The sequence below is a fragment of the Dysidea avara genome, chromosome 2 (assembly GCF_963678975.1).
Source record: "Dysidea avara chromosome 2, odDysAvar1.4, whole genome shotgun sequence".
NCBI classification, from domain to species: Eukaryota; Metazoa; Porifera; class Demospongiae; order Dictyoceratida; family Dysideidae; genus Dysidea; species Dysidea avara.
Genome location: NC_089273.1, coordinates 48,429,749 through 48,446,670, shown reverse-complemented (window position 1 = coordinate 48,446,670; position 16,922 = coordinate 48,429,749). Strand labels below are relative to the sequence as shown.

Below are 16,922 nucleotides of genomic sequence, written 5' to 3'. Positions count from 1 at the left end.
TCACAGCCATTTCTTGGCCGCCACCTTGGATTTCACATCTTTTTTCACCATAGCCTTTCTGAGGGCCGCACACTTTTTTTACAGCTTGGCTGTTTTGGATTAGATTTCATTTCTTTTTGTATTTGTATACCCCAAATCCGGTCTATGGCCAGCTTTGGGACTTTTCTAACCTATGTTTTTTTTCTTTACTACAGGAAGAAGAAAAGATGAAGTAGATGTACTTTAAATATTTTATCAGTAAATGTACAAATTATATATATAATACATATGTGACCGGATTTGCGAAAAGGGGCCTTCCACACACATCCAATTTGCCAACTTTGACAATTGATAACTTCAGATTGGAAAGAGCTATTGCCTTGAAATTTGGGCAGTGGTGATTTCTTTGTAGCTGAACTCTCTACAAGGTAATTTCTTCTAGCTGATCTCTCTACAGGGAGATTTGTTTGTAGCTGAACTATCTACAAGGTAACTTCTTCCAGCTGATCTCTCTACAGGGTGATTTGTTCGTAGCTGAATTCTGTACAGGTGATTTGTTTGCAGCTGAGCTCTTTACAAAATGGTTTCTTTGTAGCTGAACTCTCTACAAAGTAACTTCTTCTAACTGATCTTTCTACAGGGTAATTTGTTTGTAGTTGAACTATCTACAAGGTAATTTCTTCTAGCTGATCTCTCTACAGGGTGATTTGTTTGTAGCTGAATTCTGTACAGGTGATTTGTTTGCAGCTGAGCTCTTTACAGAATGGTTTCTTTGTAGCTGAACTCTCTAAAAGGTAACTTCTTCTAACTTATCTTTCTACAGGGCAATTTGTTTCTGGCAGAATTTTCTACAGGGTGATTTCTTTGCAGCTGAACTCTCTACATGGTGGTTTCTTTGTAGTTGAACTCTCTACAAGGTAATTTCTTCTAGCTGATCTCTCTACAGGGAGATTTGTTTGTAGCTGAACTATCTACAAGGTAACTTCTTCTAGCTGATCTCTCTACAGGGTGGTTTCTTTGTAGCTGAACTCTCTAAAAGGTAACTTCTTCTAGCTGATGTCTCTACAAGGTCACTAGTTTGTAGCTGAGCTCTCTACATGGTGGTTTTTTTGTATCTGAACTCTCTACAAGGTGACCTCTTCTAGCTGATCTTTCTACAGGGTGATTTGTTTGAAGCTGAACTCTCTACAAGGTAACTTCTTCTAGTTGATCTCTCTACAGGGAGATTTGTTTGTAGCTGAACTCTCTACATGATGGTTTCTTTGTAGCTGAACTCTCTACAAGGTAACTTCTTCTAGCTAATCTCTCTACAGGGAGATTTGTTTGTAGCTGAACTCTCTACATGATGGTTTCTTTGTAGCTGAACTCTCTGCAAGGTAACTTCTTCTATTGATCTCTCCACAGGGCGATTTGTTTGTAGCTAGGGACCCGCCGATTATGCTCATAATTTTACCTATTATGCTATGCTGCACTGCTCAAAAATTCACCTATTATGCTTAAATTAATGCTCAATATTTACCTATTATGCTCGATTATGCTCAATGTTCATGCCTTAGTTCATATGCTTTGCTACTAGTTTAATACTGTATAGAAAAAAAAGGAGTGGCTGGAGCATAAATAATAAATTCTTGCTGCATATAAGAGAAAAGATCGATATACTCTAATAAAACAGTCAGTTTGATGATTGTTCTATTAGAGTTACTGACTGCTCTATTAGAGTATATCGATCTTATTTGCAATTGTCATTTTTCCAGCAAGAATTTATACTATCGTACAAATATTTAACCTATTATGCTGGCATTATGCTCAATGCTTTTAGGTACCTATTATGCTCAAAATTATGCCAGCATAATCGGCGGGTCCCTATTTGTAGCTGAACTCTCGACATGGTGGTTTCTTTGTAGCTGAACTCTACAAGGTGATTTTTTCTAGCTGAACTATCTCTTTCCATAGTTGCATGAACTCCCTACAAGGTAACTTCTTCTAGCTGATCTCTCTAAAGGGTGACTTGTGTGTAGCTGATCTCTATACAGGTTTCTTATTTCTAGCTGATCTCTTGAATTCTCTTCAGGGTGACTGCTCTATTAGAGTATCTCGATCTCGCACTTGCCGCACCAAGTTGGATTTCGTGTTATAACTCCGTGGCTGTAAGTCTGATTCTTCTACACCATTGATGAGCCTTTCTAAGATGATTACTCCATCTGTACAACGATTTTCAAAGCATTACCCCAAGCTGTTTATCTGGTAGACGTGGCAAGCTGTGGTTTTTTATTAGCTGATCTCGATTGCGTAATTATTACACACTGTTGGTTTTTTCGTTGTATCTTCCTGGATTTTAGCTCGATTTCTTTCAAACCCCAAAAGGTTTGAGGTTCAATAGTTAACCTATTCACCCACCGATGTTCAGTTTCTTCCCTTACGCGGTTTACCCTGTAGGCGTGACAACATATTGGTGTTATTTTTCGTGAATAATCGCTCATAACTCTTTGCCTGTTTATCGTATTCCAGCCAAAGTTGGTACCGAGATGCGCCTTTATATCCCCCTTCTGTGTGCCAAATTTCAAGGCAATCGGAAATGGCGTTCGAGTTTTATAGCAGTTTTTGTAAGTGTGCGACAAGAATAAGAAAAATAAGAAGGAAAAAAAACCGAAGAAACTGAGCCAATTGTTGAAGTCGCATATCTCGGGAACGCGCAAAGCGATTTCGCTCAAATTTGGAATGTGGAGTGCTGCAGTTGGAGGGCATGTCCACAGCAAAAATCGTCTTGTTTCATCAAGGAAGCACAGAGCTACGGAGGTGCGAAAATTGCGTTTTCTTTCTTCCTGTCAATATACTCACGGGTGTTACGCGCCGGCTTCTTGGGCCGCACGACACACTACCGTGTGTCTTGATTATGTTGCTGAAAGAAAGTGCCGATACAGAAAATTAATGCATTGATATGGCTTCGTTGGATGATGATGAAGAAGAAGAAGAAGTCTACACTCGTCTGAACCCCAAAAGGCACATCCCACTGGAGAGTTTGTTATTGTGGCGTAAAATGGTGGCCGTGCACTGCTTTGTTTGGCATCTAGCTTTGCGACTGTGGCCAGGGAGTGAGGCAGTGAGACTAAAGTTCAAGTTATGGTAATTTAAAAAAAATTTGTATCCAGCCATCTGTAAGTGTTTTGTTATATTCAATGCTGTTATATGGACGAGTGCTAATCTGTAAAGGTGATTTTCATCATGTGAAATGTCTCTAGGATGATTTTAAAGGTGGAATTTTGGGTGGCGCGCGAAGGAATTTTCACCATGATCCCTACTTAATTGGTTTTAAGAATTTTAAGTTCAATTAGGGATCATAGAAAAAAGTAGGGAAACAGGGGAGGTTGCCTACACCTGCCGATACACTAGTGAACATTTAATCCCTAATCCAGTCTACAAATACTGAATTAGGGTAATTGTTTGCTAGTATACCTGCAGGTGTACGTGACCTCCCTTGTTTCCCTACTTTTTTTTCTATAATCCCTAATCAAACTTAAAATTCCTAATTTTCCTTAAACTTGTTTGTTTACTGTTTTTGGAACATTATTATGACTGGTCAACACACACATACCACATCAAAAAAAGGATGGTGTCAGAATTAATGTTTTTGTCTGAATGCGCACCCTAGCTATCAAATACTGCTTCGAAAGTGCAGTGGCCATTAGGTCAGGCAAACTTGATTACTCGATTCTCATCCACAAAAATTTGGACTTCCATGTGGGCAGGAGGTCATTTTTCATCATTCATTATTAAAGAAAATACTCCAAATCAAGCTGTATGTTACTATAAAGGTTAGTTGATGCCTTTTAAGGACTACACCTTATATGTGACTGAATCTTGGAAAATCACCCATATGGGCGCGCGTGAAATAATTAGAATTTTCATGTTTAGTGGATTGCTAATAAGAGCAGGGCACAGTTTTGAAAATATTTCAAGAATTTTCTTGTAATTTAAGGTATTGAGAATGGTTTAAAACCATCAACAAGTAGATTTGCACTATAAAGTTTGTGATTTGATCATTAAATATTTTAGGTGTCAAATGCGCCCATATGGATGATTTTCCAAAATTTGGTCACATATACATTTTACCACTGTTTCTGAGGAGCAAGTGACATTTGCTGTGCTGTAAAATGATAGCTAACCTTCTTAGCATCAAAACAAGTGTGTACGTGATTGATAACAGCAATAATGAAATTAGAGGCGGTGGGGTAAAAAGGGTTGCGGGCTGGGATGAGAAACAATTAATCAAGTTTGCCTGGCCTTAGGAATAACATTCTAAGAGCTATTTGCCCATGCTATTGAAACCAACGATCAATCATCGGATGCTTGTGTATAAAACAAAGTATGGGTTAAGTGATCTGTAGTTCTTTCATCTATCAGGTAAGTGTGCCCTGAGTGATACAGGGAGGTATAATATCACTTATACCATGGCTGTATCAGGATTTTGCTGATGCCCACACAACCGTGGTATAACTATTAGCTACATAATGACCTTCCCTACACACTGTATGCAATGCTGTATGAAACTTTATCTAATCATACAGCAATAGGAAGACCTTCCGTATAGCATACAATAAGGAACTGCAGGTGTGAACAGCATAATCTGTACAAAATATCTTTACACCAGGCCATTTCCTGTGGTACTTTTACACATAAAATTCATGTGCCTGATATTTAGGCCCAAGTCAAATATGCTTGAAATTTTGCCTAAAATACTTTCAGAAATTTCCCAAAATTTGTACCCATTATACTCTCTCAGTGTTCCTATTGTGCTTGCATTATGCTCCTAAGTTAGCAAAATTTGTGACAATTATCTTGGAACAATTTAATCAGTGAATGCTCTTTTAGGGTATTTCACATCAATGTGCCACCGAATGTGTTAATAATATAGTGTGATTCAAAAGATCTGCAGAAAATATCATTTTTTGAAATAGATCAAGTGAAGTTTCTTAGAAATGTCATTGATAAAAAAACTATACATGCCACAGAGAGGTAAACTTTATGCAATCCCTATCACTGTCAGGGATGAAGTATTTACCCATGAATTTACTGATCTACTGGTACAGGTACTACTGGCCCTAGTGGCTACCATGAAAATGCTATCCAACAGGATGGAGAGAGCAGTTTTTCTGGGATCTCTGGCTTGTCGTTACCATCAAGTTGAGTCTGAGCTGACAGTTGCAGAACTGTTAATACCACATTTGGTCATTAAAGAAATATACTATGCAGAACAACTGCTTGAAAACTCTGAGAAAGTTCACTGTTTGCTAAAGGTAAGAGATTTACTTACCACCATGTCCACCACTAATAAAATCAGCAGAAACAATCAACAATCAGTTCTAACACCAACCAACCTTATGAATAGTAAGCATGCAATGCTAGAAATTTCATAGGGGGTTTCAGGTTGAGGAAGTTTTCAATAACTGTCATGGGCGGATCCAGACATTTTGAAAGGGGAGTTTCACTATGGAATTGCAACTTCAGTCTTAGCTTTAAGTCAAATACCAAAGAAAACAAACAATAAAAAAAGGTAATTAACTGCTATTGAATGATGTAATGCTGATTTCAAAGGCAAAAGTACCATTATGATAACTATTTTTGTATACATATAGTTTGATACGTTTAGACAGGTTTTTACAGGCTTTTCCTTTTCACCTGTAGCTACCCCCAATAATAATAATATAAAGTATGAAATTTGGCCAGTAGAAAAAACTCTAATGTAACACTCTATGTATAACTCTTTGTGATGTTGTCACCCACACACGAGGGGTCCGACACATGCTGAAATCACGCACACCCACAGCTGAAATTAACTGAAATCACTGCATGAAATCAGAAATCACTGAACGAAATCAGAAATCACTGAACGAAATCAGAAATCACTGAACGAAATCAGAAATCACACAATTGTCTTGAAATCACGGTCATGTCACTGAAATCTAAAGTGAAATCTTCATGAAAATAAAGTTCAGAGTTACTCAAGCATGGTTTTGCTACAGTAGCTGTCGAAATAGGCATCCAAACTACTTACTCTCGTTTTATCTGACGTAGCTACTGATGCAGTTCGATACTATACTGATAGCTTGCTAGTTTTGTTTTATTGTGACGCTATGAGGTGATCTCCAGCTCATGAACGAGTGTTTCCGAGATTCAGCTCGCAATTTAGTCTTTGTGTACAGGGCTAGCTACTGCACCTGCTGCATGCATCCTGACTACATGAATTACTACTATCTCAGCTATACTATACCATGCAGGCGTGGCTGTCACCTTTACCCTTATAATATAATTATCATGCCCGGTTGTTACTATCTAATTCAGCCCATGCATACATGGGTACATGGGTGGGTGTTATTATTATTAACACTTTACAGTGACTAGCACTGAGGTTCTGACAGGAACTTGTTAGCTACTATTATGCTGGAAGTATACTGAGCTACAATATTTTTTTCCCTTAGCTTTCATACAACCTTGACTCATGTGATTTAGTTACTTTGAGAAATTCATAGCTAGCTCTGTATATGTAGCTACTGAACTGGCTACTCCATTTAATCTCACCTCATTGTTCATGTGTACATACTATGTGTGTGCATGTTGCTCCATTCTACCCAGCTGTTAAATGGGGACCTGGTGTCAACTGGAGAAGCGGCCCACCCAGCTGTGTAATATCAAAGAGACTGATAGCTGCTTATTACCAGATTACTTGTGACATACTCATATAATAAGTATACATCTACTTGTACTGAATTCAGATAATTTACACATGCATGCTAAGTATATATTTACACATGTTAATATGGTATATATGAACTCTTGATACAGGTGCATGTGAATGACACAATTTCAAAAAAACAAAAGATAATTAATCAGCATTTTCTAGTTTTTGTTTCACAATCATTACAATACCACTTATCACCAACTAAAGAAACACTAATGTTTAAACATGTAGAATGGAACCAAGTTATCACAACAGATCATATCCTCGCCACCACTATCTGGTAATCTACATATACAATAAACATTACATTTCTCAACACGAGCAATCCTTGTGGCATGCATGCTTTCGAGTTTTTCTTGTTAGAAACAAAGTCGGTTATCTTTTTTTCTTCTAGGACTTTCTTAAATGTAGGCGTAGCTCTTCTTGATTATATACTATCGTTGTTGGATCTTGCCCTAACAGCAAACTGGCAAGTATAGCTGTAGCATAAAGACCACAATCCACAGAATTTGTCTGCCTTTGTACATTCATAACTGTGATGTTAAAATATTTGTCTTTTGACTGCACTAGTTGTGCAATAATTCTTTGAGTATCCTAACTAGGTGATGTAAACATATAGGTAAACATCACATTTCACCACTTGTAACACTGCCCAGTGTGATCTATCAGGAATAAACAGCATTTGCAAAGATTGCTCATAATCTTCCAAGTTCAAAATTTTTATTGCGTAACAAACTATTGTGAAGCTCTCCAATGTGAGGAAATTGCACCTTTGCTATGTTGTGAAATGCGTTAATGTGGTTATCCTTTATATAGTTTACTACCATTGAGTATCAATTGCTTGTCTTTGCTAGTCAATATAATTCTACCACATGTTGTCCACTGGAGTTGTGTTTCAGCCTCCAATCTGTTATCATCATTAACAAGTATTGGATTGTTTTTACTGTTAGTACATGTATCCTTTACTTCATCCCGGAAAATATTTTGGATGGTTAAAAGGGTGCTTGAATTAAAAGAGAACTCTTCTGATGTTAGTAGTTTGATATTATTTGTATTTATTTGACTTACAGTATTCATTGTTGATCTAGGAGGATACTGGATAAAGGACTACTACTGGTCGCCTTTGTTTTTGTAGAATTAGCTTTAGTGATAGCCTTTGGTGCAAAAAAGTTATGTACTGTAATTTACTATCTCTGGACATCGATTTGTTTTTTCAGTACATTTTGGAACATGTCAACTGTAATTGGATAAAATTGCACTTCCAACTTTGAATCCAAACGTATGTTTTTTTAGACATAGCTTGCAGTAAATATACACACAGAATTGATGACCGGAACTAGTACTACCTTCCAAAGCCTCAGATTTGGCCTCAAAATCTTTAGTTTCTTTTAAATCCTTTTTTATTGAATGATGAAGATTTTTTCATTTTTTTGCCACTTGTAAATCTGCTGCCACTGCTTTGGCCTCAGTTAGGAGATCATCAGGTTTTGTACTGCTATCCATCAAATTCATACTGAGTTTAGTCTTCTTTTGTTTAAAAGAAGATTCATTACTCACCGACCGTTTGAGACTTAACCGCTTAGCCTTTTCCTCTTGATCTAGGCCATTTCTAACTTTGTCCACAAAATCAATAATCCTTTGTCGGTGACCTGGCAAAAACTTGAAGTGCCACAGTGTGCAACACAGCGTCGAAAGCGAGGGTCTTCTTCAGTGAATTCTGTTGAAATGTATTGTTCAACTTCCTCCAAGGCATTTCCAGGGTTTCTACTAGTATCCAGTGGCGTAGCTACCATTGAGGCAACCGAGGCAGCTGCCTCGGTAAAAAATACTCAACAACTCAGGCTGAGCAGGCCTGAGTTTTGGCACTCTACTCAAACGTTACTATGTAGCAATACTGTACCACACATAATAGAATCTATGGCTGTAGTACTAAGCAGGTCGGAGTCCATGGTGACACAATCCTGGACCACTTTTCAGCTACTTGAATTTGTATGCAGAAAAAGATCGAGATACTCTAATAGAGCAGTTATCGTAATATATTCTAATAGAGCATTCAGTGTAAATTATAGCCAGTGCTCGCTTGGTCTACATCATTTACATTGTTAATTGTCTTTAAATTACTTTTCAAAAGTGTTCCAATGAATCAACTCAGTTGAGTCACAAGCAGACCCTCTCAATCACGTCAATGTATAAACTTTGCCTCGGTAAAAAAAATTTTCTGGCTACGCCACTGGTATCCATTCTGGAACTTACTTGTAATGTGTCATATCCAGTAGTCATAAAACTATCAGCTACATAATCGGACAACTCCTTCAATGCAAGATGAGCTTCTTCTTCTTTCGATACCGCTACTAGCTCTTCAGTGTTAAGTTCGGTGTTAAGTTCACTTGAATTATCATCCATAGCTCTTTACTTCAAAGAACTGTATTAATAAATGGAAATTAAAAATGTAGTTAGTCATTAAGGCATTACTTAAGAAGAAACTGTCAACATGTCATCAAACAATTTTGCATTGAGTGGATTTATGGCTCACAATAAGGTACCGTATCACACAACTTTCAGAGAACTTATAAAGCCATGAATGATAATTAGATAATAACTGTATACCTTCTGCATGCATACTTTGTCACAACAAGTAGCTGCATGCTGTAATAGTATATGGTCTATATACCACTGGTAATTTATTTTGCTATGAGTTTACAGTGATTATATCTATGAAGCATTTATAGGTTTGTTTCATAGGGATCAGTATGAATTGACAATGAAATGAAGGATAAATGCCCCCATAAATTACCAATGGTACCTCCATGGTATATCAGAGAAAATAAAATTAATGAACTTCATAGATCATATGAATACACAATTGATTCATAGGAATTTACATTAGTAGAGAAACCATGGGTACTTTATAGGGTACTTTCATGGGTAAATTAGCTACTGGTGTAGTGGCATGGTCTGTAAAATAGAGCCTTGTCATTTGATTGATTGAATCTAGCTCCCCATCATGTTTCAACAGACAGTGCAAAAATGACTATCCCTTTGCTCATGGAGATTTTGCATTCAACAGAATTAAGGTCAAGTTTCTGATACGTATTTCTGTTTCATAGGCTTTTAGTAACCTTCTTTGTGAGTCCCCAGTGGGATGGTAGCTATATACGTATAGGTACATGAGTAATTACACTGTATGTACTATGAACATTATTAACTTTACAGTCACACTGTATACGATTGCTACTTTAATTCAAGTTATACACAATGCATACATACATATATACACATAATATGCGTACACATCATTTATATGTATATTTGTATAATGATGAACACATGTATACTGTTAGTACGTATGTTTCATTAGCACATTCATATTATCTAAAATGAAAGCTACAAATTATACTTGAATGCATAAAATTAACATGCAGTGTCGAGACTGAGGAGTGATTGTCTAAATTATATTGCAAGCAGGACTTGAACATTTGTAATGTGTGTTATTATTATGATGTCATCATTATGTGCACGTGATATAATGTATAAAAGTGTACACTCTGTTTAAATTATTACCAGTCTTATGTGAGCCAAAACGAAGCGAGTTATCCCTCCGAAACGATTGAGCCTTGGCGTCCTTCTGTCTTCGTTACAGTTGGTGCTGTGACCAGGATTCTGGGCGATGTCCGGACCAATAAGGAAGATAATAGGACCCGCTAAGGCCCGTCTACAGCAGTACATTGAGTCAGCGAACGGTTTGTTGGAGAATAAACCCAAGGAACAGGAACTGGACGAATACGAGAGTGAAGTAGAAGATTTTCTGAACAGGCTCACGACTAACGTTTCGTTGCTAGAAAAATGCAACAAAGACTGGTCGAACGTTCTTAAGGAAGCAAAAGGTGACGCCAAGGCTACTGAAGAGAAAGAGTATTCTCGAGCGACAGATGGCGAAACTGGATTTATTGAACTTATGTTTGCCGCCAATGAAGTGATATCCAGATTGAAAGCAAGAGTAACATTAATCTCAAGGAAGAGAGAACAAGCCAACTACCAGAAAATGCTAACCTCAACACAAACTAACCTTCAACCTATAATTGACCATGCAACTGTACAAGCTACACGGGAAGTACAAGCTGCGACCTTGACCTCTTCTTCATCAGGTGATACCTTTACAGTAAACAATCCACAGTTGTCAGTACATCTTCCGAAGTTGCATTTACCGATATTTGATGGAAATTTGTTAAAGTGGCCAGAATTTTGGGATATTTTTCATTCATCCGTTCATAAGCAGAAGATACCAAATGTGTCAAAGTTCAGTTATCTCAAGGGAACTCTCCGAGGTGTTGCCTCTGTTGCAATTTCAGGCATCTCTGTAACTGAGGAGAACTATGACGTAGCACTCAAACTTTTAAAGGAGAGATTTGGAAGAAAGGAATCAATAGTTGAAGTGCTTTATGCCAAATTACAGAATCTTCCAACCTCTTCGTGCAAGTTCAGTGACATTCAGTACACTCACAATAATATTGAGAGAATATTGAGACAGTTGGAGTCACAAGGTGAGACAGTTGACAATCAGAGGATGCTGGTTTACCAGATTTTGAGCAAGTTCCCTTTGGAAGTCATTTTAAAGTTGGAAAGCACAAAACAATGTGATGAAGAATGGACAATGGAATTATTGAGACAGTTATTGAGTCGATATGTGATTGTTCAAGAGAATGCTTATCGAAGAGTGGCTAATGCCAAAGGAAGGAATTATGACTATCGACCTGTAAGACATGAAGGAGGACAAAAGGAGAGTCAATCCTTGTCCGGAGGTGGTAAGCAGTTATTGAATCAGGCATCTGTTGACACTTTTACTACTAATGTACAGAGAAGAGGTAGAAGTCCTAGTTGTGTGTTCTGCAGAGGTGACCACTTTAATGATGAATGTGACAGAGTTAAAACACTTGCTGAACGTAAGCGGAAACTGATAACTCAGGGTCGTTGTTTTCTTTGTTTTAAGGTTGGACACACATTTACTGATTGTTCATCACCTCAGAGATATGGTTGTTATTATTGTGGGAAAAAACAACACCATAATCGAGCTATATGCCCACAAAGATTTGGTGATGGTGAAGTGAGAAAGAATGTTGTTCCTGACCATGATGTTGGTAATGTAGTAACAGAGGGGAGTCAAGATAAACCTACTGAAACTCTTAATGCAAGTGTAGGCACTGATCATGCTTTAATTGCTTCTGGAGAAAAGGTCTTGTTACAGACAGCAGTTGTTCCTATTCAGACAGCAGATGGATCAGCAACCATTATGGCAAAAGTTTTGTTGGATAGTGCAAGTCATCGTACCTTCATAACTGACCAGCTGGCTAAGAAGTTGAAGTTAACTTGTGATCGTGAGGAGTTACTGTCTATATCGACCTTTGCTGCAAGGACACCTCAGCAGGTAAACACCTTTGTTGTCCACTTTAATGTGATAACTAAAAACAATTCTTGTTTACCACTTCATGCTAATGTGATAAATAAAATTACAGGCCCAATACAAAGGGGCCCAATACAACCATCAGATCTAGAGTTTTTGCTATCAATTTCTCCAGAGAAAATGGCTGACACTGTTCCCAAGGATGTAGAGCCGGTGAATGTTGACCTCTTAATAGGATCTGATTATTTTTGGACCATCTTGGGTACTGAGAAGTTGACACTTCCATCAGGATTGTTTTTGATATCCTCAAAGATAGGATACATTCTTACAGGAAAGTACAGTATCAGAAGTTGTCAACAACATGTTTCAAGTTGTCTTGTGATGACAGAGGTTAATAAGATGTTACCTGAAATGAGTATGGTTTCATGTTCTGATGATTCACTTACTTGTATTGAAGACTTTTGGAGATTGGAAACAATTGGAATCAGCGATCCATTGGACATAACTGATGATGATAAAGCTCTTGAAAGATTTAATTCCTCGATTTGTTTTGAGGATGGTAGGTATCAGATACAGTGGCCATGGAAATATGAGAACTTGGATATTCCTGAAAACTTGGATATTGCAGTTGGTAGACTTAGATCTTTGGCAAGACGTTTTCAGAAGGATAGAAATCTACTTGAGAAATATGATGAAGTTATTTCTAGTCAAGTTAAGCAAGGAATAGTGGAGAAGGTCACTACTGATACAAGGACAAGTCAACGATGCCATTATCTTCCTCATCATCCAGTGATCACACCAGCTAAGAGTACAACCAAACTGCGTATTGTGTATGATGCTTCAACCAAAGCAAAGAGGGGAGAGAAGAGTTTAAATGAGTGTCTTCACAGAGGCCCTGTGTTATTACCAGACTTGTGTGGTATCCTACTTCGTTTTAGGATCCAGCCAATTGTCATGCTTGCTGACATCGAGAAAGCCTTTTTGCAGGTTGGTATCCAGGAGATGGACAGAGATGTAACAAGGTTCCTCTGGTTTAAGAACTTACAAAGCTTAGAAGTGGTTGAAGAAAATCTGGATGTTTACCGATTTTGTCGAGTTCCATTTGGAATTATTTGTAGTCCCTTTTTGTTGGGAGGAACAATCAAGTATCATTTGAAGAAGATTGGCACACCTGTTGCTTCACAGATTAGTGAGAACATCTATGTTGATAATGTCCTACTTGGAGCTGGTACTGTGAAAGAAGCTCACAAGATTTATTTTGAGTCAAAGAACATTTTTGGAAAGGCATCTATGAATCTAAGGGAGTGGATCTCCAATTCATCTGAATTCCTTGGTTTGTTACCGGAGACTGAAGTTGTCAAAGGAAGTGTTGTTAAGACCTTTGGCATGCCATGGAATTACAAAGAAGATAACCTACAAGTTGGAGGAGTTAATTTTAGTAACTCGGATGTTATCCCTACAAAAAGGGAGGTATTGAAAGTAGTGGCTAAGGTTTTTGATCCACTGGGTCTTGTTACTCCGGTGACATTTTATGGGAAGGTGTTTCTTCAAGTACTGTGGATGGAGAGTGTGTCATGGGATGAGCCTTTGTCAGAAGAGTTATGTAAGAGATGGAATGAAATATTGACTGAATTGAGACTGTTGTCTACTCTTAAGATAAATAGACGTGTTGCCAATGTGGACACTACTGAACAGTATAAGCTGCTTGTGTTTTGTGATGCATCAATGAAATCTTATGCAGCTGCAGTGTATCTTCGTGTAGAGAAACATAGTTCTGTCAAGGTAAACCTTATCTTTTCAAAGATGAGATTGGTTTCAAAGGGTACCCATAAGATGAAAGGAAATATTACACTTCCTAGACTGGAGTTACTTGCTGTTAACATTGGAATACGAGCAGCAAATTTTGTTGCTAGGGAGTTGAAATTACCATCATTGAGACGGATTTTGTGGACAGATTCAACATGTGTTTTACATTGGTTAAAAACCAACAAGCCGTTGCCCACCTTTGTTGAGAATAGAGTGAAAGAAGTGTTAAAGGAATCTGATGTTATTTTTCGATATGTACCATCTGACCAGAACCCTGCTGATTTTCCTACTAGAGGATTGCTAGTGTCTGAAGTTAAGGAAGCCAAATTATGGTGGAATGGGCCTACGTGGCTTAAAGATGCAGAGAACATCTGGCCAGAATGGTGTATACCTCAATTGACACCCGAGATTTTACAAGGATTGGAATGTGGGGTTCCAAGGGCTTTGTATGAAACGACTTCAGTCATTAGTCATGATGTTGACAATGTTAACTCAATTTGTGGAATTGATGAAAAGAAGTTTTCCTCCTTGAGAAGACTTTTGAGAGTTACTGTTTATTGTTTAAAGTTTATTAGGAGAAGAATCTGGCTTACTTTGACACAGTCGATTAGGGAATCAATTGAAAGGAGGTGTAAGTTATTGTACTTTGTGTTGAGTTCATTGTCTGATGGACAGTCAGTTTGTGCAAGTGATTTACAGGTAGCAACATTGTTGTGGGTGTCTGTTGTTCAGAAACGAAGGTTTGCTGATGTACTGACTGCTATTGAGAAAGATAGAAAACACTGTTTGATACACCAGCTTGGTTTGAAGTTAGATGTCTATGGAGTGTTACGATGTTATGGACGATTTCTAAATGCTGAAACTACTGACAGTTCCAAATGTCCAAAGTTGCTACCACGGCATGAAATACTTACACGGTTACTGATTAAAGAAGTGCATGAACGCTTGATTCATGCTGGAGTTGCACATACGCTTTCACAAATCCGTGAGGAGTATTGGATACCTCAGGGTCGAGTAGCAGTAAGAAGTGTATTATCATGTTGTATGATCTGTCGTAGACACGAAGGTGCCCCTTTCCCATTGCCACTGATGCCCCCTTGGCCCCGTGAGAGAGTGGCTAGATCTGATCCTTTTCAATTTACTGGACTTGATTACTTGGGGCCAGTGTATGTTAAGGAGGGAAGTCAGTTACATGAGGTTTGGGTGTGTTTATTCACATGCCTAACTGTTAGAGCTGTACATTTGGAGTGGGTATTGGGTTTGACGGCTGAGCAGTTTCTAAATTGTTTGAGAAGATTCATTTCACGACGAGGAAAGCCTGATTCCATAATTTCAGATAATGCTCCTCAATTCAAACTTACAAATACGGTGATAAATCAACAGTGGAGGAGAGTTTTTACAGACAAGGATTTGTTAAGTTATGTTTCTAGTGAGGGTATCAGATGGAGCTTTACTACAGCTTTGGCCCCTTGGCAGGGTGGCCTTTATGAACGGTTAGTTGGGATGGTTAAGCGATGTTTACGGAAAGCTTTGGGAAGAAAACATTTTACTTTGGATCAACTAGCTACCTTGCTGACAGAGATTGAGGCAGTACTTAATTCGAGGCCACTAACATATGTGTATGAAGACTTTCAGTCGGGCTTTACGTTGACACCGTCACATTTTTTGGTTACTAACAGGAAACTGGGTCTTCCATCCACAGAAGATAGTTATCATACAGATGAGGATTATCAACCTAAGAGAGATACTGCAACACAATTGTTTACGACTTGGAAGAAAGGCCAGAAGTATCTGGATTTGTTTTGGAAGGTTTGGAGGGAGGAGTATTTATTGAGTCTCCGAGAAAGTTTACCTATCTATCACAAAAATTCAAGACACTCAACATTAAGAGTTCCTAAAATAGATGACATAGTATTGGTGAAAGATGATAACATCCCTAGATGTAGTTGGAAACTAGGTAAAATTCAGAAGTTGATAACTGGACGTGATGGTCAAATTAGATCAGCAGAGGTTCTTTTACCAAGTGGTGGTGTGATTGCTAGAGCTATATGTCACCTTTATCCACTGGAATTGCCTAGTAAAACAGATGAACAGATAACTATGATGGACAATAGAAGATCTGAGGATGATGTTACTGAATATGATGATATCAATAACCAGGAACAATACTCTACTAAACATGATAAGAAAAGGAAGGCTCATTTGATCGCCCGACAACGAATACATAAATGTTTGAGGGATAACCCAACTTCTATTTTATTTGCTCTCCCGGGAGGATGTCGAGACTGAGGAGTGATTGTCTAAATTATATTGCAAGCAGGACTTGAACATTTGTAATGTGTGTTATTATTATGATGTCATCATTATGTGCACGTGATATAATGTATAAAAGTGTACACTCTGTTTAAATTATTACCAGTCTTATGTGAGCTAAAACGAAGCGAGTTATCCCTCCGAAACGATTGAGCCTTGGCGTCCTTCTGTCTTCGTTACATGCAGTATGTTGGTTCTTAGCACTACCAGTTAAGTGTTGCACCAATGCATCCAATATGCTTCTTTCAGCCAGCTCAATGTACATCCAAGGAGGATTATGTCACCAGAATTGCAACACTTGTACACATGTTATAGTTCATATGCAACATAGGATTGCTGTAATTTTGGTACTAAATGCATATTATATTTGTGCATGTTTACTGTATTTCTACTTATGTATTTATTTTTCTATCCTTAATGTTATTTTTTAGTACACTAGCTACCTCAAACAATCCCAATCATAGTTACACTGTATTTTATGGTCTTGAAGTTTTACTCATACCATTATTTTTTCATAAGAACACACTTGATGTGGTCAAGGGTTAAAGCTCCTACAGTGTATGTATGTATGTGGTATGTACAATTGTTGGTTAAGAGACATAATACATATCTGCTGCTGATACACACACAGGAGTTGTGCTGTGGACCTTGTGGTAAGAGCATTAATTCTAATTTATTTTTTAAATCAAG

General features: G+C 37.9%; 2 protein-coding genes across 2 annotated transcripts; both read left to right on the top strand.

Moving 5' to 3' along the window:
• Window positions 1-10,382: 10,382 nt before the first annotated feature.
• Window positions 10,383-11,472, top strand: LOC136248177 (uncharacterized). Its single transcript, XM_066039991.1, has 2 exons — window positions 10,383-11,285; window positions 11,413-11,472. The coding sequence occupies exons 1-2, from the start codon at window positions 10,383-10,385 to the stop codon at window positions 11,470-11,472; spliced, it is 963 nt and encodes a 320-aa protein (XP_065896063.1).
• On the top strand, window positions 11,330-16,378 carry LOC136247521 (uncharacterized). The gene is made up of 2 exons (XM_066039265.1): window positions 11,330-11,517; window positions 11,571-16,378. Exons 1-2 carry the CDS (start codon window positions 11,476-11,478, stop codon window positions 16,206-16,208), a joined length of 4,680 nt encoding a protein of 1,559 aa, XP_065895337.1. The 5' UTR covers window positions 11,330-11,475; the 3' UTR covers window positions 16,209-16,378.
• Window positions 16,379-16,922: the final 544 nt, after the last annotated feature.

Excerpts from the sequence above, each read along its gene's own strand:
- LOC136248177 (XM_066039991.1), top strand. The coding sequence starts at position 10,383 with ATGTCCGGACCAATAAGGAAGATAATAGGACCCGCTAAGGCCCGTCTA. Across the intron at positions 11,286-11,412 it reads TTGACAATCAGAGGATGCTG|AGAATGCTTATCGAAGAGTG; the intron begins GTTTACCAGATT and ends TGATTGTTCAAG.
- LOC136247521 (XM_066039265.1), top strand. The coding sequence starts at position 11,476 with ATGAAGGAGGACAAAAGGAGAGTCAATCCTTGTCCGGAGGTG. Across the intron at positions 11,518-11,570 it reads TCAATCCTTGTCCGGAGGTG|AGAAGAGGTAGAAGTCCTAG; the intron begins GTAAGCAGTTAT and ends ACTAATGTACAG.